General features: G+C 37.4%; 2 protein-coding genes across 3 annotated transcripts; one reads left to right on the top strand and one right to left on the bottom strand.

Moving 5' to 3' along the window:
- Window positions 1-21: 21 nt before the first annotated feature.
- On the top strand, window positions 22-17247 carry LOC146466631 (uncharacterized). Its single transcript, XM_085127339.1, has 16 exons — window positions 22-454; window positions 2828-2941; window positions 3058-3129; window positions 4144-4189; window positions 5288-5435; window positions 6193-6317; window positions 6940-6973; window positions 7622-7719; window positions 8859-8916; window positions 9233-9305; window positions 9843-11121; window positions 11519-11568; window positions 12195-12254; window positions 13381-13436; window positions 14276-14369; window positions 15063-17247. The coding sequence occupies exons 1-16, from the start codon at window positions 371-373 to the stop codon at window positions 15153-15155; spliced, it is 2484 nt and encodes an 827-aa protein (XP_084983465.1). The 5' UTR covers window positions 22-370; the 3' UTR covers window positions 15156-17247.
- Window positions 16751-24878, bottom strand: LOC146466632 (tryptophan--tRNA ligase, mitochondrial-like). 2 transcript variants are annotated; one of them, XM_085127341.1, is made up of 6 exons: window positions 24670-24878; window positions 21790-22053; window positions 20781-20861; window positions 20114-20199; window positions 19886-20004; window positions 16751-18937 (listed from the first exon to the last, which is right to left on the bottom strand). In XM_085127341.1, the coding sequence occupies exons 1-6, from the start codon at window positions 24778-24780 to the stop codon at window positions 18483-18485; spliced, it is 1116 nt and encodes a 371-aa protein (XP_084983467.1). In that variant the 5' UTR covers window positions 24781-24878; the 3' UTR covers window positions 16751-18482. The 2 variants fall into 2 exon arrangements, with proteins under 2 accessions (XP_084983467.1, XP_084983468.1); XM_085127342.1 differs by having other exon boundaries at window positions 21790-22007; window positions 24670-24804.
- Between the last annotated feature and the right edge of the window lie 55 nt (window positions 24879-24933).

The following is a 24933-nucleotide window of genomic DNA, read 5'->3' on the forward strand; positions in this document are numbered from 1 at the left end:
CATGGGATATGTTTCGTTTTTGATTGAAACAAAACATGGCGGCGGTCACATGAGAGTGCTCAAGATCTTCCTCGCGGTTTTCCTGTCTGAGAATGATACTTTTTTGGTGAAACAAAGGACGCAGCAAATACCGAAAGCTTGGAAAAGACAATTGTTAGATCATTTTGTCAAACTGAACTGTTTTCAGGCAGTTTTCGACAATTTGTTTAGCAGTACAAAATTATATCGGAAATGCAACTTTAATAAGTTCACTGTTTCCGTCCGGGACTATAATCAATTCAACTTTTTTGCTTAAAGCATCGGAAAACATTCACACTGTGTGTTGATTACCAAAGCTTGTTGCTCGAAGGCGGTCTTAAAGGTGTTTGAAATGGACGAGGACGACGACCTACAACCCGATTCACCGCCCGGATTCGTTGAAGAAATTGACAGCTCTGAGCTGGAAAATATAGAGGTAATGTCTGGGTCAATTCCAAAAGCGATCATCCCCCCCCCGGGCAAACCCCCGGGCATTTGACTTTTTTAAAAATGCCTGATCAAATTCCCCTCTATATGGGCCGATTTCTAGGTCAAATGCCCCACTGGTTGGGGCTGAAAAGTCATCGTGTTGGTTTTTTTTTTTTTTTTTTTGTATTTGCTAGCTCTGTTTATATAAAAATCAACGAAATTCATACATTAATAAATTTAAAACAATTTATTATTAAAGATAATGCATAACATCACATATGAAACTCAACTAACAGAGAGTTCAACGATATATGTACCGATACTCGCTTTTCTTTTATATTTAATGTACATGAAGTTTGCTAATACGTGTGATAACAAGAACAATGATAAAAAACAATATGTTATGAAACCTAGACATGCCAACAAGTCGAGCTTCGAACGCCGAGCAAAGGGAGAACGAAGCTTGAGGGAACTTGGACATACCACTGAAAATGAGAAGCGAAGAGCAATATGTAACCCCGCCATGCCAAAAACAATCTCAGATATATTTGTTGGAACGCTTCTCTATGGTAGTATTAAATGGCTTACTACATTAAAAACTGTTTGACGCAAAATATACGAGTAAATTCTGGCTGTGAATAAAGCATTCCGACAATTTATGCGACCGCTGACCAGCATTTTTTCGACGGGTCAAATGCCCGATGGGTCGGGTTTCTATTCGCGTCAAATGCCCCACTATGTGGAGCCGAACAGGGGTCAAATGCCCGGGGGTTGCCCGGGGGGGGGATGATCGCGCTTGGAATTGACTGATACATAAATTAACTTTAATAAGCTTATTGCGGGTTTAGTAGGCTTAAAATTTTGGTAAACTACAGACTTCAGGGTCATTTGACTCTGCTGAGTCAAATGAGCTGCGAGATATATTGTTGCTCTTAATTCTTCCAGTGCCAAGACAAACAAGGTACACGAGCTCAAAAATACATGGCTCGACGCTAAATAAAGTAATCCTCTTATTTTCATCCACTGCCAAAGCAATCAAAGCACTGAAGACAAAATGCCTTCAAAAGTGGCACCCCTGTATTCTGTAGTTATGCCCCTGGCTAGCTTTACAAATCCCTCTTTAGTTAAGATATATCATTTGTTTCTTAACTATATTCTGTTTTTAAGAAACAATTGCTCTGACTATTAATTAAACCATAGAGGACAGCATCATTGGCAATACATATGTTCACATTGTCGGCAATATCATCATTAAAAGTACATGTACAGTAGAAACATCAATGTACCAAGAACAGTTCTTGAGACACGCCTAATTTCACATTTGAATAAGAGGATACTCTAATATTCACAAGCAGAGATTGATACCATGCAACGAGCCAAGACTACCCAGCAATTCAGATACTTCAAATACCATAATGTCAATGATTCTAATTTAGTCAAGATGAAATTAATAATAATAATAATAATAATAATAATAATAATAATAATTTATTATAATAATAACTGTTTATTCACAAATCTGTAGGAAAGTGAAAAGGAGATAAAAAAGGTTATCCTTTTCTAGTTTATCTCCTGATAATAAAATAAATTAAAACATTAATTTATTATTTACAACTGTTTAAAATACTGGTAAGCATACTAAGCATTGTTGTGGGTCCAAATCAAAGGCCTCAGAAAAGTTCAGTACCATGTCAAGATAGAGATTACAGGCCACACTTTCAGTCACTTAATAAGGACGGTGCCTACTATTGTTACTGCGCATACGTTCTACGAATCTCGGGATACACGGTTTCCTATGGGTGGGGGCTACTAATACAGAGATATTTTTACATGGTTTAAAACTATTCAAGGAAAACAGAACTTAGCAAGTGCTTCTGGTATCCAAAAAGAAAATTGGGGGTAACCCGCATTTTTCAAAGATAATAAAGCTTCACTTATTTAAAAAAAAAAAAAAAACCCATACATTGCTTTGTATTTTACTGCTTTTTAGAAGAATTGTTACTTTATAATTATCTCTAAAAAATGCATGGTTCCCCCCAATTTTCATTTTGGATTTCTACAGTCCTTGCTTAGATCTGCTTTTCCCACAAAGTCATAAACCGCACAAAAATACTTTGGTATTAGCAGGCACTGTCCTTATTGAGATGGGTTTCACAGGAGTGTTCAAAAACCATGTTCAACTTTGTACATTACCAGGACTTATTGGCATCAAGGTGTGTCTGACATGATGTGTCAGTAAATTAAGTGTCCCATGATCTTACAGGGGTCAGATGTTGACGAAATTATTGTGGTTAATTACACTGTTGTCAGACTTTTGCCAGAAAGTCAGAAAGGGTTGAGCTATAGGTAAATGTGTTTTCTTTATTTTCTTTCTTCAAAGACTGTTGGAAGAGGTGCATTTGGAGTTGTTTCTAAAGCACTGTGGAGGAAGAAGTTTATTGTTGCTGTAAAGACCATTGAAACTGAGGCAGAGAAAAAGGCTTTTATTGTTGAGGTAAGAGCTTTCTATTTTCACGTATGCCGTTCACCGTGATGTGTGTTTGTGACTGCAGCATTTATTTTCAGTTAAGTTATTAAATGTCACTCAGACTTTTTATTCTTTGGCAACAGGTACAACAGTTGTCTCGGATCAGCCATGAATATATTATCAAGCTCTATGGTGCCTGTACAACACAAGATCCAGTAAGTTATTTTGATAGACTAATTCAGTGTTATTATGAAATTCAAAATAATACCACATGCTTCTTGTCATCTTGATTATCAGTGTTGTCCTTTTCCTCATTCCCCTCCCTCTGTCGTGATAATGATTATGATCATCATCGTCTTTGTTGTCATTGTCGTCATTATCATCATCATCATCATCATCATCATCTATGTTCTCATCAGTGTGCTCCTTGCTGTCTTTTGCTCCTTCCCGCATCATGGTCATTGTTGTTGCTGTCATAAGATTTCATCTCCATCAATTTCATCCTTATCATTGGAGTCATAGCTGGCCTGGATAATGGTTCACATGGATTCAGTAACAATCAGCAATCTTTGTCACTTTTCCAACGTTTTTACTCCCATGCAGACACCTTGTCAAATATGATCAAGTCATTATACAAAAGTGGTTTATATTGTTTGTGTTCTGAAAGAATTTGAGTCAGTTTAATTTCTATTATAATTTGTTTGCCTCTGATCCATTATAGTAACCATAATCTCCAACAATCGTCATGTACAGTAAAAATCAAACAGGTTTAAAAGTTTCAAACCAAAAACACAACACATGCAAGCAGTACACGTCCCTACCCCCTCCCCCTGTTACCTCTACCTCCATGGAAGGTCACTGGATAATCCAAGGGGAAGGAAAGGTTTAAAATTATAGGAAAGAATGAAGCTGGATGTTAGCGTTTCCAGAGGATTGGAGTTTACAAATTTGAAAAACCTTGTATCGGAGGGGTAATGATACTTTCTGAACAATGCAGTATTGAACAAGAAGTTACTCTGTTTAAAATGGATGACGCATTCACTTCACCCAAATTTATTTATCTTTCAGTCATGATTTGAGCTTCCCAAGAAACCATTGTTTATGATATTTTTATAAGTTATTAAGGTTTTGACAAACTTTGTACCAGTAGTGTTGGCCATATTGACCTATACTTATGTAGTACTCATCAATTCAAGCACACCCTTAGTACTTTATTCTATAATATTCAGGTGTGTCTTGTTATGGAGTATGCAGAAGGAGGATCACTCTATAGTCGTAAGTTGATATCTCTGTCAGTAGTCTATTGTATAATCATCAGTGTGGGAGTATTTTTTATAAGGGATGTTGCTGATGACACAAGTTTTGACAACTTGAAAAAATGTCTTCAGGACTGTGAGTCAAGTTTTAAACACATTGTATTGCACTGTTGTCAGATGTTGGTGCCGAGTCTTGCTCTCTGATTATTTTTTAAATTCTGTCTCTTTTATGAGTACACAAATGGGCTTTTAGTGCTCTGCTCTGTCGACTACCGGTGAATTTCACCATCTGAAAGACATTTTATCACCACCTGAAATTTCAACAGGACACAAATACTGGAGACAAATTGTAAAGGTGCACAGTCCAAAAGGGCCGGCTGGGTTTATTAAATAAATAAGCCTGCTGAAGTTTTCCTTAATTACATCCGTGGCTCAGGGTTTTTGTTAGAGCAGAGGTGCAAGGACCATTACTTCCTTATTATAATGCTTCATCTAGCCTATGTTGACACTGTATACGAAAGGGTGAGAGTGAATCTATCATGTGGTCCCTGCTAAGTTAAATTTGGTCCCTCCTAATCAAATACTGATCAGAACACAAACTCTGCTGGCTCTGAAGGAGGAAAGAGGTGCAGAGGGTTGGCCTTTCATAATGACGAGAATCTTTACTCCTGGGACCCCTCCGTTCCTTAAAGGCCTCCAGGCTCTTTGTCCTTTTGCTTAATTTGTATAATATTGTGCATGTTTCCCATGTTCCATGCTTCCCCTTGTCTCGTGAATCACTCTTTTCTTCAGCTTTTTTAACTTCGTTCCCCTCTCCAGTTTCCATTTTCCAGTCTTATCTCTCTCTCTCTCTTCCTCCTTCCTCCCATCTCATCAAAACATTTGGAAATGGTAAGAATCACCAACCAAGGAAGTATTACTGATCAGTGTACAGAACATGATTTTTGGGATTGTTCTTAGATATCCTATTGGTAGGAATAAAATTTGTGCTACAAATGCTGTCTGTTATTTTCAGGCAAGAGTAACTTTTGCCAATGTCATTGCAGAAACAAGCTACGGAATTATACAACTAAGTGTTTCTGATAATTTGTGTTTTTTTCTTCCTTGGTATCATAAGTACTTCACTGGACACATCCTACACGACCTGCGCCAATCTACACATCCTCACATGTTATGAACTGGGCTCTGCAGTGTGCAAGAGGTGTGGAATATTTACATGGAATCAAACCCAAAGGAATAATTCACAGAGACCTCAAGCCACCAAAGTAAGAATAGTTATCCAAATCTACATCTGCTTGTAAAATTTGGTAAAATCTGTTGGGATTGTAGACCAGCTGACTGTAAGAACAAAAGTTTTCTTGAAAGACATAATTTTGAGGAGTAGCCAGATGGGACAATCCAACAACTGAAAAATACTTAAATTATGTGCACTATAGATCCTGGAAAGTTTTTTTTGGAAAAAGGGTACAAACCCTATACAGTGGAACCCCGTTAATGCGACCAACTTCGGGCCATGAAAATGTGTTTGAATAACGGGGTGGTCGGATTAATGAGGTCGTAAAACTAAGGAAATGACTGGACTTTCAATTCGTTCGGGGCACAAAAGAGTGGCCGTAATAACGAGGTGGTTGTATTGACGAGGAGGTCGTAAGGCGGGGTTTGACTGTAGTTAGATTCTTCAACTGCTGAACTGCTGGGAAGCTTGTGCAAGTCTTGGTCCCTTCATTTGGAATTCAGGGCCGGGTTGTTCAAAGCCCGATTAAGCTTATCCTGGATTAACGGGAACTTTGATTCAAGTATATTTACTAATCCTTAAGGATTCGTCCAAAAGTTTTTTCGTCCCTCAGTTTTGCCTTAGACTTTTCTTTACAATTACTAACAGCTGTAGATTAAAGTGAGCTTTGAGCGAGTTGAAAACCTTGGTTAACTTTTAATCGTGGATTAGCATTAGGCTTTCGAACAACCCAGCCCAGCTGATTCAAGAAACCATTCTTGACTAAAACTAGCTGTCTTTTCTTGCAGTCTGTTGCTAACAAGATGTGGAACTGTTATAAAGATCTGCGACTTTGGAACAGCATGTGATATGAAAACCTACATGACGAACAACAAAGGCAGTGCTGCATGGATGGCTCCGGAGGTGTTTGAAGGTCAGAATGATCACAGCAACAGGCTATTAAAGGGGAAGTATCATGGGGTTTTTGGTATCTTTTGTTAAAAATGATGAAACAAGACCCTCAATCAGCTGCCAAATAATTCTAGAATGACGAGAGGAAAGAAATCAACTCAATTCTTGAAAGGAACAACTTGTGGTCTGTTCTAGCGCATTTTGGAAACAAAAATGCGAGAACTTGAAAAACATAAGCTGCTAACATTTTTCAAGTTTCAATCCATATTGGCCTACTCTGCCTCTGGCCAAAGGCACTAATCGACATTTTTATTGCACTGGGGTGATTATTTATAACAAACTTGACAATTATTTCTTTGTTTCTGCTGACAGACAAACATTTTTTGGTTTTGAAATGACAGCAAATTTGCGTGATACTTCCCCTTTAAGTGGGAACACTGCAACTTGGACAAGTGACATGTTCCTTGCTGTGATAAATTCATGAAATTGGTTAATTAATTATTATAATATATTGATTGCAGAGATGCTTACACACTGTAATTACTAACATTACAAACTTTTAGACTCTATGGTAACAATAATAATAATTATTGTCTTAATGGTACGTAACTTTGTTTTCTTATTTGTTTTATCATTTTCCACAGGCAATAACTACACTGAAAAATGTGACGTTTTCAGGTACTGCCATTGTATGCTCATGCTATTATTAATGTATTATTGGAAGCATCTCTTTGTATTGCAAATAAATAAATAAAAATATTCATTTGGTGGTTTTTTTTTTGTGTAGAATTTTAAGAGCAGAGTACTTAAAATGGTTTGATTTGGGGCAAGAGTGTTTCAAGTAATGCTAGGAGTTATGTCAATAGCCCACAAATGTCCTTTAGTTTTGTTCACAACACGTTTGTGCTCTCTTGAAATGCTATCGTGTCAAAAAGTATTTTCAATATAATTATGATGAAATTTGATCACAGCAGTACTGTTAATAACGTTTTTTTCTTATTCTTGGCTATTCCAGTGAAATTGATTTATATACTTGTTTTGCAAATCAATGTCAAGTTGGTGTTTTAAATTGGGTTGTTTTAACCTTTCTTGTTCCATGCTTCAAAGGTAATTAATTATACATGTATGTGTGCAAATGCCAGAATATGTACCCTGTACAACCTTAAATTTTAAGTGCATAAAATAAAATAAAATGAATATGAATGGATGGCTATTTAACTGGACTTGTTTACAGTTTGGTGATGTAAAATGTCAATGTACAACTGTAAGGTTCAGCTAATTTTAATAATTCAATTAGTGACTTGTGTTGTTTTGCAACTGTCCTAGTTTTGGCATAATTCTTTGGGAGATGGTGACCCGCCGGAAGCCATATGAGGACATGTCAGGATTTAATGCTTTCAGAATTATGTGGGCTGTTCACAATGGTGGGTATATCCAGTCATGAATTTTATTTTTATTAGCATTAATTCTGTTCAGCCTGTAAAAAAGGGAATGGGGAAGAAAATGTCTGTGGTGAATTTGAACTTCCATACCTTGTTACGCGGGATGCCCTGAAGGGGCATACCGTGTCTAAAAACGGGTCGATTTCTTTTTTTTTTTTTTCTTCCTCGTAGTCACAAATCGGTACATTAATTTATTCATTAAACTCTCCCCTCTCCTACTCGGGATGTAATGTTCTGATTGTCTTCAACAACAGCAGGCCAATCAACATCCATTCTTGTCGCTTTAATCGCGAAGGAGGGGACCCACTCAACCCTACCGGTGTGACGTCAACGCATCATTTGATATATTTATTAAGGACGGATTAAATTGTCGCGCCATATTGTTAACATGTTCTGAACTCAAGTGTGCCGTTTTCAAACGGAAATTTCACCATTTTGAAGCGGTGAATCGAAAGAATAACTTTTAAGAAGCACCCGACATCTAAAACGGTGGAAATCGGTGAGTTCCTGGCGAAGGAATCGTGCTTTGTTTGACAGTCTTAGACCACGACGCGAGACTAAAAAGAGGTCATTGAAAAGCTTACATTATCGTAATGGAATTTCACACATTTCCGGTAATAGTCTGAGTCGCGTAACACAAGGTAAATAACGTAACGCGATCGTCGTGACTCAAACTATTCCATTAGCAAGGATAGTTTTATCAATTGGCGAAGCATACAGTTGGAATAAATGAATCAGCCCCAGCATCACGCGTAATGCCAGTATAGCAGGCATCTTGTTAAAATTAATAATATTAAATAAAAGCAAACACTACAAAACCCTGTTACTGGAACTAAAACTTATCTGACAACAGTTTGGTGGGGCATTTTATTGTTCACATGACATGGCCGCATTAATTTTCCAATATATTAGTTATTTTCTTTTCCCATGTACAGTGTACTGTAGTTGGCTAAGTACTCTTTTGAATATTTCTTTTGGCAAATCATTCCACAGTTTTACTAACACCGATTGCAAATCTGAAGAAATAATTCCTATCTCATCTTGTTTTTGCTCTCTTCATGAATTAAGATAAAGTTAACCCTCACTTCTATACCATTAACATGTTTTTACTTTTTTTGCAGGAACCAGACCACCATTAATAGCAGGAATTCCAAAACCAATTGAAGATTTGATGACAAGGTAATAAACTGCTCTGAAAAGCTTGCGCAACAATGAAGTGTTATGTCCCTCAAGAAAACATCTTTGTTGGTGTAATACATGTACTGCTCTAGATGTGCCACAATTAATCATAATTATAGTTTGGATGTAGTTGGATAGTGTGAAATGTTTTTTTTGTTTTAATTTATTAATTTTATTTGTTGTCTTCTATCACTAAGGAGAACCTTCCATCCCAGCTTGATGTTACACCATCTACTGACATGTGGGTTCCACTAGTACATAGTTTCATAATTTGTTTTAATTTTTAAATGCATTAATTTTTTTAATAAATCTGCAGTTGCTGGGATAAAGAACCATCCAAAAGGCCATCCTTCACAAGAATTGCTCACATTCTTCAGCATCTGGTGCAGGTGAGGCCATGTTTAAGGAAGGTGCCTTCTAATATAGAAACTTGTATTTTTTGCGTACTTAGTGCTTGGCAGTTTTCGTAAACAAGGGATTGTATTTTCATTTTTCGCCTTAGAATATGAGGTTGAAAAGATTAAATAACTTACCATTTAATGCCGTCAACCAAACTTTGTTGCCATTTATGTAATTTTTTTAACAGCTGCCTCGTTTAAGAGTAACTGTAGCGAAACGGGAAGCCATCATGTTTCTCTTCGGATGTCGGAGGTGAATAGTACTTGGCTTATCACCTCCGAGCTAGCCAATCACCATGCGCAAAAAGTACTATTCACTTGTGTGGTATATACTAATATACACTGTCTTGTCTTTAATGCTTGTGTGACCATGTTGTCATCTCATGTCTGAACCAAGCTTAACCTCAACACAGACTAAGTTAATTTACAATTTTTCATTTACATGGTCTAACCTTCTTAGTAAGCAGTTCTGTAGATCATGCAGAATCCAAACTTTTGTACGTCATAACAGTTTCTCCTTCCTGGCAGTTCTTTCCAGGTTCAGACACTTGCCTTGTTTTTCCCGCTGGTCCACCGAGCAGTGATGACAGCACCACTAGTTCAAGCATGTCTCTGCTGAGTCCTATTCTGGGTGCACACAATCCAGAAACAGCAACACAAGGAAGCACGCTAAGTGACACAGTGATTGGTGTGAAAAGCCAACCTTCTAGTGAAAGCGATGGTGAACAGCAGGGGTTTTATGAACCTGATGAGGAAGACAAAGAGGAGGATGAAACTCCAGTTCCAGAAGATCTGGAAGAAGAAAAGTCTTTTGACGACGCCCCTCCTGCTGATGAACCAGTATCTCCCACCATTACGATCTCAGTTGACAACAAAAGTCCAACTGCACAGTTCTTTCGTCAGCCATCAGACTCAGGAGGGTCGCCGTCATCCTGCCCCAAGCCGGGAACTGTTCCTGTTCTCCGTCCAATCAGCCCTATCCCTGGGCCACACCCTGCAATGAGTTTCCAGCCAATCAAAATTGTTGCTGCAACATCGAGTCCCAGTCCCAAACTGACAGCAACTCCTCCATTATTAACATCTGCTGTGAGTCCAGTACCAACATCAAGGGACCCCAGACTGTCTCTTCAGCCTGTTAACCCTGCTCGTTCGACAAGCCCTGCCGTCAGCGCTGGATACTATCCTGGTTACCCTGCAGAGATCCAGCCAGGAGTAATGCCCCAACCACCCTATTACCCACCTGGAAGCTCTGTTACCTATTCCGAGACTCCTGGTGCTGGCTTTCCTGGGGGTGCAACGTCGCCCTACAGAACTCCCAGTCCTGTTCCTCCCAGTTATAGCCAGCAGGGGCCTTATCATCCAAATGCAATGTACCCTCCAGTCTCTAACTACAATTTCCCACTATCCAGCACTACTCCAATACAGATGCCTACGCCAACCACTGTTCCTTCAGTGCCAAGGAATACTCCCGTGTCTGATTTTCACAGACCTCCAGATGATGACCATGGGCTGAACATAGAGGAACTACGACAGGCCCTTCAAAACGATCTTGAACCTCACGAACTTGGTAACAGAGTACACGAGATCTCTAGTGGGCATTCTACGCCGTCACAAGGATCCCGCACTGGATTTTCCAGTCAGTCCAGTTCAGCAACAAGCAGCCCGTATGCTGACAGAAAGACAAGTTGGCCTGTGAGCAGTACACGTTCACATCATCCACCTTACCCGATGAACAGATCAGTGTCATCTCCAGAACGAAAGTACAGTGGGGAGAAAGAATACCCACTGCCAAGAAGACCTGAACTAGGTAAATGGAGGGTCATCTGAAGGGCCTAGCTATGCAATTCCATTGTTTTAACTGCAAATTAGTTTCATTTTTTTAAATTGTTACTTCAGTGTAACAATGATGGAATTTGTTTGCCCCTGTCACTCAGGTTGGTTAATTTTAATTATTACTTTTAAGACAAAACCTTTCTTGATCCTCTACATGTATGTTGATTGATCTGCTCTACAGCTGTAGGTAAAGTTGAGGTCACAGCAATTCTAAATCCTTCAAAATTACTGTGTTCATTTCATGAAAATCCACAAAGGAGAATACCCAGTGCAGATTAATATGCAATCAAAGCAAACTGACTGATGATTATTTCTTGCTTGTACAATGTTTGTTTTATCACAATACTGTAACTTCTTCCTTTGATTTGTAGATCACACCTTGTTTCCAAACATTTTTCAAGCATTAGATACTCATTTGCAGGTAAGAAGTTACTTTATTGTAAATATTAATAACATCTGTGTCTTGAATGGACTTGCTTGTACTTTACACTTATAATTATTAGGTTAGACATGTGTATTTGATGCCTTTAACCCCCTGTAGGGTCTATTCCAAAATGAGGTTATGTCAGTCAACTTGGTGTTCTTTTGATTGATGTCAGTGGTTTTCCATTAACCCATTCACACCTAATATCAAAGACCAACTTCTCCCATCTTGCCCCTGTACTTTTCTATAAAAAGTACTTTCGAGAAGTTATTAAAATATCCAGAAAATTCACTTTGGATGATCATATCCTTAATTCTCATAGTCTCAGTGGTTCCATAGGCATTGATAGCACAAGCATAAATTTGATGCTGATCACTGTTCAGGCTTAAAAGGTTTAACTGGCCTAAACCAAATTAATTGTAAAGTACAGTGATAAAGGAGAAAGCAAGTTATAACCTTTTTTGAAATTATTCTGGTTAATTCATGTAATTTCCTTTGGAGACAAGATCTAGGCTAAATGATGATCCCTCTCTAAATCCTTACAAAGTTGTAAAGTCGTAAAAAGTTTATTTTAGGTAAGAACTGATCATTAATAATTGAAATTTTTATTATCTCCTCTACAGCCCATTGCACCAAACCCTTTGATTCCAGAGTCACAAGAACTTTACAATGAACATTGCAGGGTATGGGAAGTGTTATTCACGCTGTATACATTAAAGGGGAAGTATCATGGGGTTTTTAACCGCTTTTGTTAAAAAAAAAAAGTGAAATTAGACCTTCGCTTTGCTACAAAATAATTCTTGAACAACGAGAGGAAAGAAATCAACTCAATTCTTGAAAGAAACAACTTGTGATCTGTTCTAGCGCATTTTGGAAACAAAAATGCGAGAACTTGTAAAACATTAGCCTAACTTTTTTCAAGTTTCAATCCATTCTGACCTTATTCTGTCTCAGGCCAGAGGCACTAATCAACAGTTTTATTGCACTGAAGTGAAAGTTTATAACACTAAACTAAACTAGATGATTTCTTTTTCATTTCTGTTGTCAGACAAACATTTTTGGGTTTTGAAATGACATCAAATTCGCATGATACTACCCCTTTAAGTTTTCATTTCATTTGCAGCAATCACCAAAAGTGCTGTTGTAACACGCGTCTAGCAATTTTCTTGGGGGGGGGGGGGAGCGGGGATGGCGCATTGGTTAGAGCACTCACCTCCTACCAGTGTGGCTCAGGTTCATTTCCTTGACTTGGCGTGATATGTTGGTTGAGGTTGTTGTTGTTAGTTCTCATCCTTCCTTCGATAGATTTTTCTCTGGGTTCTCCAGTTTTCCCCTCTCCTCAAAAACCAACACCTCTAAATTCCAATTCAATCTGGAATGTATCCTGGATTAGTGTCCTGCATGCACTAAATACATTGACACTTAAATAAGGTGATTTTGTGCATCTTGTCCTGCAATTTTGTTACAGCACCAGTTGTGTGAACAATTATTCCCTGGTGTAACATACCCTGAAATAAGCTTTGAGATTTTTTTGTACCTTGTATCACTGCGAGAAGGGGAACTTGATTCTACTTTGTGCAACTGGCAGCCTGTTATGTTTGTAATCAATAGGAATTGCACCAATGCTGTAATTTTTGGTGATTACTATCTTTCCATTTGATTGCCATTAATCACTGAGCATTTTTTCCAGAAATCAGCACAAAAACTCAAGAAAACAGCTTCCTGACTGAAATTATTTTTTAGTCTACAGTGTCTAATAATTATTTAAATTAGAGATACTGAATACATGTCGTCTTCTTTCTTTATCAGCTTGCTAACGAATATATCCAAATACAAACAGAAATGGCTATGATGCTTCAAAGAAAGTAAGTTGATTTCTGATAGATTACAAGCAATTTGATTATGAGGAACTGACATTGATAGTAAGACATAAGAGTACATTATTATCTTTCCTTGAAGTGTTTTTTTTTTTTAATTTGTGCTCTGGAACCGTATAAGGAGCCATCTTATTGTTAGAATCAACCAATGGGAATCCAAACCAAAACCAATCCTGTTTTGGCCGCCCGCGCTTGGTGCCAGTTACATGTACACTTGCTTCAAATTCTGATTGGCTCGTTGTGTTGTTTACATCTGTTGTGATTGGCCAGAGTAATAATTACTTTGATTTTGGTTTTACGACACTCAATTGGAAACCACTCACGCACAACAAAAACATTAAACAAGGAAATTAAAACACACGTTTATCATTCAAGGTAAACAGTTCACTGTTATCCTCTGACATCATAGTTTTCACAATGTTATAAGCTCATGGGTTTTTGACTAGGCTTAGGTACAGTAATCCCGAAAAAATCGCCTAAAAATCTGTTTGGATAATCTCCAAATCTGTTCTAAAAATCTCAAGTTTTATTTTACAAATCTCACCATTTTACATTTGTTGTTGGTTTTTTTTTTGGCTCTAAAAGTTGTAAAAATGTTGGAACTTGCTAAATTCTTTTAAAAATTTTCAGACTTTGTATTAAAATTCTTTTCAACATCTGAAAATCTAAAAACATTCTGGAATTTTGTAGCTAAGCTTACTTTTGATTCCAAAGAGTTCTATTGTTAGATGCCATGTGACTATGAACTAGCCAATGATGTGTGTGCTTTGGCAGGAAAAACTTTGGCTATATAACAATGTAGCTTACCATATATTCATTTGTGGCAGGCTGGACCTTGAGAGGGACTTGGAAGAATATGAAAGGGAACAGCAAATTAATGCACAATATGTGGAGGAGTTTGCAATGCTGACAAGTGAAAAGGTTATTGAGTGTTGTTTCATTTTAACAATCATACAGTTTGCTAAAGAGGAATTCATCTTTACAGTTTATTATAAGACCAGAGTTCTTTGAAGCTTTTCAGTTTGACCCTTAAAGAAATAACTGGTGCCAAGTTTTTTTTCAAATATTAGTTTTTTACCGTCAACAACAATAAAAAGACAATCTTTCTCTAAGGTCGGTGTGAAGCTATGGAATTAGTTCCCAACAAAGCCCTAGGTATGACTCAAATTATTCAAGAATAAAATCAAAATTGTACTATTTAACATCCTAGTATCTGAAGACTTGTATGACGATTTTGAATCTCTAATAACAAAAGTCAAATCACAACTGACATAGTTGTGTGTTACCGTTTTGTCATTCCTTTCCTTCCTACCTACCCTATTTCATGTTTTCCTTGTCTTTTCTCCTGTGTTGCCTTTGAAGAAGCTTGAAAAAGTTTTTCTTTATTTTAGTCCTCCCAAAAACCTTCAACATTAAAAAAATATTGAGATGGTATGGGTGATATATTGGTGATGAGAGTGTTTGTGTGTTTAATTCTACTAGATGTATATTTTGCAAAATGAACACTATTCGTGGGAAAGAACACAACAAAATTATTAGGAAGGGAAGGTTTTTGTCTTCCTTGACATTTTAACTGCTTTTAATTAGTGACATTTTTTGTATTCTTTTGTTTAGGATAATCTTCTGCTGCTCCACAAAAACTTAAAATCACAGCTGGAGGATATGAAGCGACATCAGGGCCGACCACTGAGTCAGTACCGATCATGACAATACACACCAGTCATTAGAGACCTTTAGATTCTAGTACGAGTACGAGTACGACTACGAGATTTTGAATTCTAATTTTTAGCAAAGTACTAAGAACAGATATTTCACAGAAAGTTTCATTTCAATCTTTACGAACGACGAACTTGACGCAGTTAGTTTGAATGATGATAGTTAAGCCTTTTCGTGTTTCCAAAAAGACAAGATCACCTGCGTTTCAAGGACTCGTTTTTGCCACTACGAGATTCTTACAAAAACTCGTAGTAAAATGATGACAGCTATCTCGTTTTCCCACCAAAATGACACTGGTTCACGCGCGCGCACTCTTTGTCTATTGGAAAATCTCGTAGTCGTACTCGTACTCGTACTAGAATCTAAATGTCTCTGTTAATAGTTATGGCTAAGTTATTTCTTGTGCATACACATTTTATTCTCATAAGTAAATTGTATTGTTTTCTACTAGCTGCATGGTTTTTTAAAAATAATTTAATTTGTTACAACACCAAAAGTCAAATCATAAAAAAAAGCCATGCTGTCTGCAACTATGAAAACAATTACAATGACAAAATTACCAAATATAAATTAATAAATGTAGATGAGAGAAGAAGAAAATAAATGTACTGTGTACAGCAAGTAGTATGTGTTATGTTACATTAGATATAGTCAGTTGTTTAGCAACTAAAAGAAATCCTGTCATTCAGGCATAAGAACCAAATTATAGAGATGTGCATTCACAAATTGTAACAAGATTTCAGGAATGTGTGATAAGTACATAATTATGTCTACTAGGTTTTTTTTCTGGATGCACTTTCCATTAAATCCCATAAGTTCACAAATACAATTTTTGTGAACTCTTTGGAAAGCATATTTTGGAAAGCATGTGGACTGATCTCCAGAATCTGAACCCAGTTGTTTGAAAGCAAATTAATGCTAATCCACTGACCAAGGTTTTCAGCAAGCTCGCTAAGGAGATTCTTTAAAGCTAATTGTAAGCTAATGGTAAAGAATTGTTGACGTCAAAACTGAGGGCCAAAAACTTTTAGCAAAACTTTATTCATTAGTAATTAAACTTGAATCAATGTTCACGTTAACCCAGGATTAGCTTAATTGGGCTTTCAACAACTGGGTCCTGGAACTCATGATCAGTGCCCCCTTTTTTTCTTGTATAACTTTCCGCCACAAGTCATTGATGTTGTCAGACTACAGCAAAACATTTAGGCTCGATTTCTGCTGCCCCCTCGGGCCCGTAAGCGTGGGCTGGTAATTGAGCCTACAAAACATTAAGTGTAAAAAATTCAGACTTGTGGTAGGAGATTTTAGCACAAACATGCTCAAGAGGCAGGTCAGGCCAAGGATATAATTAGCAAGAAAAGTATTACTTTGATGTTTTTGTTTACGATAATTATATTAATTTTTTATTTTGCAAAAATGAATAAGTTAGGTCAGATCAGAATGCATTATCATCTGAAGAAGCCCGTAGTGCAGGAAAAAACATTTTGGACATCTAGGCATATTTTTGACAGTTCAGCACCAATTAATATCTTTGTGTGCTTTAGGCATCATTTTTGGATTTAGGGAAAACAGACCAAAAGTTGGTGTGATTGAGTCTACAATTTTTGAAAATACACCATATCGATAAGAGGTTAAGTTTCTGAAGAAAATGTGATGTTGCATTGGTAGGGAAAAGAATAAATGTTTAGTTTAAATATCAACATGGTTGAATATAAGGTAATTTGGCCAATGTAAAGAGATTTGAGTGCTGTCTTAGCCTTTCATCATCTGCAAATCGAATGTGACAAAGGGCTAATGTTTGAAACGTCAGCACTCCAATCTCGTCGCTAAAACCAAACATACATTTTGAAAAGGCGTTTAAACATTTCCCTGCCAAAAAAATGCATGGTCTGCAGGATGGAGCTAAAGGAGCAGCTCCTTTGTGGTTTTAAGTTTTGAGGGAGTCATGGATTATTAGAAGTATTTTAACATTTCTGTTAGTCACACAGCAATGTTTATAGAGTGGAAGAAAACCAGAAATAAAAAAGGAAAATTTTTGTTTTATTCAATAAATAAAGATGTCTTTTTGTTGATGATAATTTGACTTATTGTTGTACCCATTTACTGTATGTGGATTTCTCAAGTTTTGTAGTACATTATGGTCATATGCATCTTGCAAAATAGGATTCAGTTTCAATTTCATTTGCAGGCTAAGAAAGGCTCTAAGGTTCTCAAGAAATTGCTCTGGGCATCTTAACTAACATTTCACAGTTTGGGCTGTGTGAGTGTTTTCTTAAACAGCAGCCTTGCACATGCTTAAAATAACACAAATCTATCAGATTTCGCGGATGCTACACAGCTATGGCTCTTACGGATAAGTTAAGGTGCAATTAGGCCCAATTTTTGCAGTACTCTCGCTGTATTCTACTGCTACTACTACTACTCTTACTACTTTTAGTTAGTTTCTCGCTAAAACATTAATTTAATAGTCAATGGTCAGCTCGTACTCGAAAGGTTTGTTTTTGGAATCAATAAAGAGCTTTATTATTATTATATTTATTATTATTATTATTATCATTATCATTATCATTATCATTATTATTATTATTATTATTATTATTATTATTATTAAGAGTGCTAACGTGATGACGTCAAAAAAGCTAAATTTCCAAAATTATGTGATTTGTTAAGACATTTTCCAAGGGCATGATAAAAAACGCCTACTTGCCAAAAGTCAGCATATTGATTGCAATTTGGGGTGAGATATAAAGGCCAGGCCAAACGAGAGCTGATAGTAAACGATAGTGGCCGATAGTTGAAATTCTTGCTCTCGTTTGGCACCTAACTATCGCCCACTATCGGCCGCTCTCATCGAGTTTGAACATGCTCAAATTTTTGTCGAAAGTCGCCGCTAGTTTTGTCTCATTTGGCAGCCCGCTCGATAGTTGCCGATAGTTTATTTGTAACTATCGGCTCTCATTTGGCCCGGCCTTTAGTATTGTTACGCTCCGACAAACCTATAAAGATTCTTGTAATTTGTCTCTGTTCTAAACATTCAGAATAGAGACAAAATTAGAAGGATTTATGTCTTTAAAGCATACAAGTCCCAATATTTCACTCCAAATTACAATAAGGTGATTTTTGGCAAGTAGGCATTTTTATAATGCTCTTTGTGAACATCTTAATAAGTCCCATAATTTCAAAAATTCAAACATTTGTAACATCACACTTTCTTATGAATGGTTTACCAAGCAAATTGACAACAGTGACTGATTCAAGAAGGATCACATAGCTGAGCTCTTAAAATGGTCAATAAGGGTTGCACATTTAGAGAACTTGTCATCTCAGCCCAATCATTTTCTTAATCTCCTGCAAGTTCACTTCAGCGATGTCTCGTGCTTGATCAGCGCCCTTACTTAGAACACTGTCAACATAGCCAACATCCTGTTGAATCCTGTGAATGTTATCTTGAACAAAACTTAACTCAGATGCTATAATCTCTGACAAGTCCGCTTTGAAAGCTACTTTGCATTTTTCCATGTTTTGATACTTCTCACACACTTGCCGTGTTGTCAAACCACTGAATTCAGCATAAATATTGATAAGATTTGACATTTCTGGTCTTTTTTGTGGATCATAACTGATGTGCTTTTCTGAGTCTGTGAGTGCCTTTTGTATCTTGCTCTTAATGACATCTGGTGAATCTGACAGGTCAATCCTTGACATTTCATGTGGATCTGATTTGCTCATCTTTGTGGAAGCATCACGCAGGCTCATCACCCGTGTAAAATTACCTGGGAGTAAAAAATATGTTTAATTTCTTAGTCAAGTGCTTTGGTATAGAAAACCTGGTAATAATTTCTACCAAACAGAAAAGAATTAAAAATGCTTTCCATTTGAATGGAAAAACTGATTCCAATGGGGTAAATCATATAGAACAGTCCTTTCCAATGGAAATGTAGGGCAACAAACCGTGTATTTTATCAAGGAGCATGAAGAAAATTATACTGCATGATATTTGAATCATTCCGATACATGTATTTCTTGAAAAGTTTCCTTTAGAAAAGATCACTGAATTTGTTTTCCCACCAGAAACGTTTCCATGAAAATGGAAAGCGCTCAATGTAAAGTTACACTTTGGCCAAGCATGAACTTTTATTCTAGCTAAACTTATGACCAATAAAGATTTCTCCAAAATATTTTGCCCTTCACACTTGACTTAGGCTGGGCTGCCTTGAAGAGCCCTTGCCATTATGGACACCAAATAAATAACCCCACCCATACAGGATTGAATTCCCAGCAGAGAGGGATTCCTGGAAATAACCTGCACTCCATTATCAACAGCCCATAATTTATTGATGGTCGCCAAATTCCATTCCACCATGTATGTATCGGTTGTAGTTTAATTTTGTTTTTGGTCTGAAATTTTTCAAACCAGTTTATTTTTTCATTTTCCTTTGTGGATAATTCATTACCATATAGCTGAGACAAAGGGAAATAAAAATCAAACAGGCCATTTCCGAGTTGCTGTGAACCTCACTATAAAAGCTAGGCTAAGTGCAAAACTTTTCATATGAAAATTAGTTTTGTTTGCATATGAATAAAAACTAATTTTCATAAAATCTTTGAACTTAGCCTCGCTTCATAATGAGGTTCAAAGCAACTCGGAAATGGTCTATTGGTTTGAAAATTTTTAAACCAAAAAAAATTATGAACCGCAACAAATCCATTCACTGCTTTACCTAGAATAGGTTGAGGAGAAGGAAACAGTTTCCCGTACATGCTGTTAAACAGCCGAGTGAGTTCTCTGGCAAGCTCCAAGTGTTGCAGCTGATCATCACCAATAGGAACATGAGTTGCTCTAAAAATACAGAAATTAGGTGACCTTAATTTACGTCCAGCTTTACTTACAAAAATATTTCAATCTTTGAGTAAGTTAAAAAGTTGAACAACAATCGGTGTTTAGTTACTTGTATAAAAGAATATCAGCTGCCATTAAAACAGGGTATGAATACAGTCCTAAGCAACTTTTTTCTTTGTTTTCACCTCCTTTAGTCTAAAAAGAACAAAACAAGAAGAGAAAATAATATGTGAAGATGACCAAGATAGATTTTAACCATGGACAGGGGATAGGTTACTAGAGTTAGGGGCTTGTCACCAATAATTTATTTTGAAGCAGATTGTCGTCCAGCACCTCTCCCAATGCTAAAAAATCTCCCCCAATGCTGACCATATGAGAATGTCACTTTCCAAGGATTCTTTGACCTACATTAAATTTTGCTCATAACCTATTGTACAAAATCCTTTTTTCCAACTTGTTTGTTAAAAGCACAGCTATTGTTTTTACTTGTAACTAAGTAAGTGTGTATTCAACATTATAATCAATTGAAAATTATTATTATTATTACTATAATAACATTATTATTATCATTATTCCACAAGAACACATCAGATATGAGATGATAGATAGCCAACGAGGTGTGTAAACATTGTTAGATTTTCCTGAATTTCGCTTTACAAGAGCAACCAGTAGACAATTTCATGGTCGCTATTTTTCAGGCATGTTATAATAGCTCATATACCACGGCCGCTATTAGCCAATAAAATAACTGGAATTGCTTTAATGCTACACTGTACCTTCCACTGGTGCATACGGTTTAAGAACCCTGTGGGAGCCAGGCAACCCAAGATCCAAGCTAGCTCTGCATGCTGCCATACCTTAATACAATAAATTAAAATAGACAAATATGTAAATACCTCTTACTAACCAAGTTCGAGGTCTGTACTGTAAGTTACGGACTGAGTTTTTTCCAGCTGATTTAAGGCCCAAGCGCAAGGCACAAGGGCCATAAATCAACAACAAAAAATGAGGATCCGTAATTTCCAGTATAGACTGAGTTAATTGGGCAAACAGGAAAGGAACTGGTAGGCCGTACAGTGAAATAGTCGGCCCCCAAAAGTGACCAATCGTACCTCGCGTACTGAGAGATATAATAAAAAGTGATACAAAATGTTAGCAAATAGAAAAAAAACTTTTTCATACAAATAATTTAATGCAGGGCAGAATAGTTCATCAGCCTTCTGTAATCCCATTGTGTTCAAAGGCAAACTCTGCACTAGTGAAACTTGGAGAAATTTTACTAAAAATTATTTAAGATGACATTTGGCTATCTATTTTATATAGGAGAAGCCCCACCTTTTGCCTAGAATTTTCCTATTCACAGTACAGATATTCAACTATGGAAACAATAATTTGTTAGGTCATGGGAAATTCTAAGGTTATAATCCCACTCGCTCGCGTACAGAGGTTCTACCTTATGGAACACCGCTAGCTTTAATGAACATGAAATTTCATAGCTGAAGCAGATGGAACTGGAGCATGGATTGAAAACAAAAGACTATTTTAATGATTTTTAATTTAATGTAGTTTCCGCCTCAACTGCGAGGCATCAAGATGACAATTTCATTTCTATTTGATAGTTTTTACAGGTAAATACTGTATATATTAGGTCAGTAGTATTAAACTTTTTCTAGGCACTAAAACATTGTTATTAGTAAGTCTTTCTTTACTTTGTACTGTACACGACCCCACAAACCTTTTAGCATATAAGACTTATCGTGTTTAAATCAAGGCTATTTATCCTACCTGGGATTGCTGGAAGAGAATGCTTTTCTCTGGGTCAACTCCACAAGCAAGCAGATAGACTGCCATATTTCTGATGCTCTGCCGCAAATTGGCAGGATGTTGAGGGATTGTAATGGAGTGTAGGTCTACAATGCTGTATAGAACAGCATCTTTGCTTTCCAGTTGTAATGAAACCCAGTTCTTGATTGCTCCTAAGTAGTTTCCAATATGCATGGTTCCTGTTGGTTGGATTCCAGAAAATATCCTTACTGGAGATTGGGTAGCCTGTGCAGATAGAGGCCAAAAAAAGCTAGTGGTTAGGTTTTGGACCTCACAGTTTGAAGCTTGTCTTTGTTTGAGGCTAGGTTGGTATCTGTGTACTATAATAGTAACTGTCATTTTCTCAGGCAAGAAACTTTGATCCACATTGTCTCTCTTCATGATCACCCCACAGGTCACCAAAGCGTATGTGACACAGGTTACCATGCAAGCGCGATTTAAGAGTTTGTATGGAGTTAAAATTAAATCGAAATTTAGACAACAATATTCCCACAAAACCCACAAAAAATATCATAAAGTCTGAAAAAGCTTACCCGGTGTGTTTTGCTGTGTTTTCAATGCTTCTCAGTGCTTCTAAACGCTGTTTAGAGCGGTTTATCTCTCAGCAGCTGTTCCACGTGCATCACTGTATTATGTTAATGGAAAGGTAGGAAACTAAAAGTCAAATTTGAATAAAATTTGGCCCGTTATTTGAGGAGAACACTTCGAAAACCTCGCTGAAATTTGCTTGAAACTTAAGCACTCGCTTAACTGTCTCTCCATATGGCAAGAAGGATGATGTGCGGTCCTTCCTGGGCAGATAATTTTCGGCGAAGTTGATTTATGGAGACGCAGGCCTTCGTTGAAAACAAAGTTCATTTCAAATTGGGTGCCATTTTTGCCACCGACAGAGCCGTGTCGCTGGAATGTTGGAACAAACTCAAGGTCAAACCTAGGCACGAGTACTAAAATGTGCCCAGCCGGGGAAATCCACGGGAAGCCTTTGGCACGTAACAAACCACACACACCCCCTCCCAGCTAAGTGCAGTTCTGTACCAGCCAGCCGGCCTTGTTGTGGCCTTTTCCAGTAACGCGTAAAACATTATTTTGTTCATCAGTTAGCCTGCAAGGTGGTACAATCGAGCTAGGTTCGCATTAACGTGAGAAGAGAATATAAATAAATATACAACTTATACCGAATTACCTCGACATATTTGCTCATCCACGCGGAAAGTGACTACATCTTGCAGCGGATGTAACTTCCTACTAAGACTTGATTGTATTGACAGTGACCTACCGAAACGACTAAACACGCATCCCCAGATCTTTTCAAACGACTCAGATTATTTTTCCTTCCTGCGCTCCTGCTCGCAATGAATAAGCCGGTAATGAGAACTTCGAAATACAAAAGGTTTAATGAGCAAAACAATGACCTTACACATGTGTAAAAAATGTTGCCGTTCTCGGCAAAAACAACAACTTAGTGAAATTCAAGGATTTTGGGAGAGGGTGAATACAATTTTTCAGTTTCTTTCAGTTAGCTTTTATTCAATAAAAGCCAACTCGTAAGTTACGAGTTGGAAAATCGCGAAGTCAGTTCATAAAAAAAAAATTGATAATACAAAAGTCAATTCATATTCTCAAGAGACCTTTCTTGCTGTCACGCCAAGCACGGCTGGCTGGCACAGAACCGCACTTAGCTGGGAGGGGTTTTGTGTGGTTTGTTACGTGCCAAAGGCTTCCGGTGGATTTCCCCGGCTGGGCACATTTTAGTACTCATGCCTAGGTTTGACCGTGAGTTTGTTCCAACATTCCAGCGACACGGCTCTGTCGGTGGCAAAAATGACACCCAATTTGAAATGAACTTTGTTTTCAACGAAGACCTGTGTCTCCATAAATCAACTTTGCCGAAAATTATCTGCCCAGGAAGGACCGCTCATCATCCTTCTTGCCATATGGAGAGACAGTTAAGCGAGTGCTTAAGTTTCAAGCAAATTTCAGCGAGGTTTTCGAAGTGTTCTCCTCAAATGACGGGCCAAACTTTATTCAAATTTGACTTTTAGTTTCCTACCTACCATTAACATAATACAGTGGTGAACATGGACTAGTTGCTGAGAGATAAACCGCTCTAAACAGCGTTTAGAAGCACTGAGAAGCATTGAAAACACAGCAAAACACACCGGGTAAGCTTTTTCAGACTTTATGATATTTTTTGTGGGTTTTGTGGGAATATTGTTGTCTAAATTTCGATTTAATTTTAACTCCATACAAACTCTTAAATCACGCTTGCATGGTAACCTGCGTCACATACGCTTTGGTGACCTGTGATCACCCAAGTGCATAAGTGACATGACCCGGCAACAAACTGCTGGGGGTAGCCAATGGATGCTACAGAAACTGAGTTAGGTTACTACCAATACGATATTGCCAAATTGATGGTTCAAGACTAACACACTAGCTAGCTGCGGGCCAGTCCAATTATAAATAGGTAAAAATTAAGAAAATAAAGATTGATGTTGTTAGCCTCTGCACAGGATAACGTCCCACAAAGTGGTTTTCAGGGCAATTGTATTTATTTTGTCCGGAGGAGTGTAACATGGCTCTCCTAATAATGACTGCGTGGGAGGCTACTGTATAATATGGCCGCTCTACTGCCAGATAGTCACGCCGGCCAATACTGAAGTTATATATTGAGGGACGACACTAATGTCATTTCATAGAGAATAGCTGCTGACGTGACATCCCACCTGGCTTGTTAACTAACTGATTACTTATGCCATTGAACGCAGAAAAACAACAGTGATGTTAAATTCTGAAGAACGCTGTTCTACTATCATAATGATTTTAACTTTAGTAACGTACCCCAGTCATCCTTGACTTCTTTTCCTGTGAGCAGAACTGCCTTGCAAACAAATCCTTTGACTGCCTCAACACAAGTGGAAAGAAACTAGCATTTCTAAACTGAAACACCATGACTACGGAGAATGAACGGCGAAGTGTGATAATGTGTTTGGGTTAGAATGAAAAATGCCATATGTCCGCCATTTTGAATCTGGTTTACAGAGACTGGTACCTAGCTAATTCAACTTCTCCTCAGGGCTCGCTCGGATGTAGAGAAAGAGAGAA

Source organism: Pavona decussata, unplaced genomic scaffold (assembly GCF_977016875.1).
Source record: "Pavona decussata unplaced genomic scaffold, jaPavDecu1.1 SCAFFOLD_143, whole genome shotgun sequence".
Taxonomy (NCBI): Eukaryota; Metazoa; Cnidaria; class Anthozoa; order Scleractinia; family Agariciidae; genus Pavona; species Pavona decussata.

Bases quoted from the DNA above. Each gene is read 5' to 3' on its own strand.
- LOC146466631 (XM_085127339.1), top strand. From the start codon at position 371: ATGGACGAGGACGACGACCTACAACCCGATTCACCGCCCGGATTCGTT. The intron at 4,190-5,287 runs GTAAGTTGATAT...TGGTATCATAAG, and splicing joins AGGAGGATCACTCTATAGTC to TACTTCACTGGACACATCCT. The intron at 7,720-8,858 runs GTGGGTATATCC...CTTTTTTTGCAG, and splicing joins TATGTGGGCTGTTCACAATG to GAACCAGACCACCATTAATA.
- LOC146466632 (XM_085127341.1), bottom strand. From the start codon at position 24,780: ATGGTGTTTCAGTTTAGAAATGCTAGTTTCTTTCCACTTGTGTTGAGG. The intron at 22,054-24,669 runs GTACGTTACTAA...CTATCTGCACAG, and splicing joins AGAAGTCAAGGATGACTGGG to GCTACCCAATCTCCAGTAAG. The intron at 18,938-19,885 runs GTAAAGCAGTGA...TTTTACTCCCAG, and splicing joins TTCTCCTCAACCTATTCTAG to GTAATTTTACACGGGTGATG.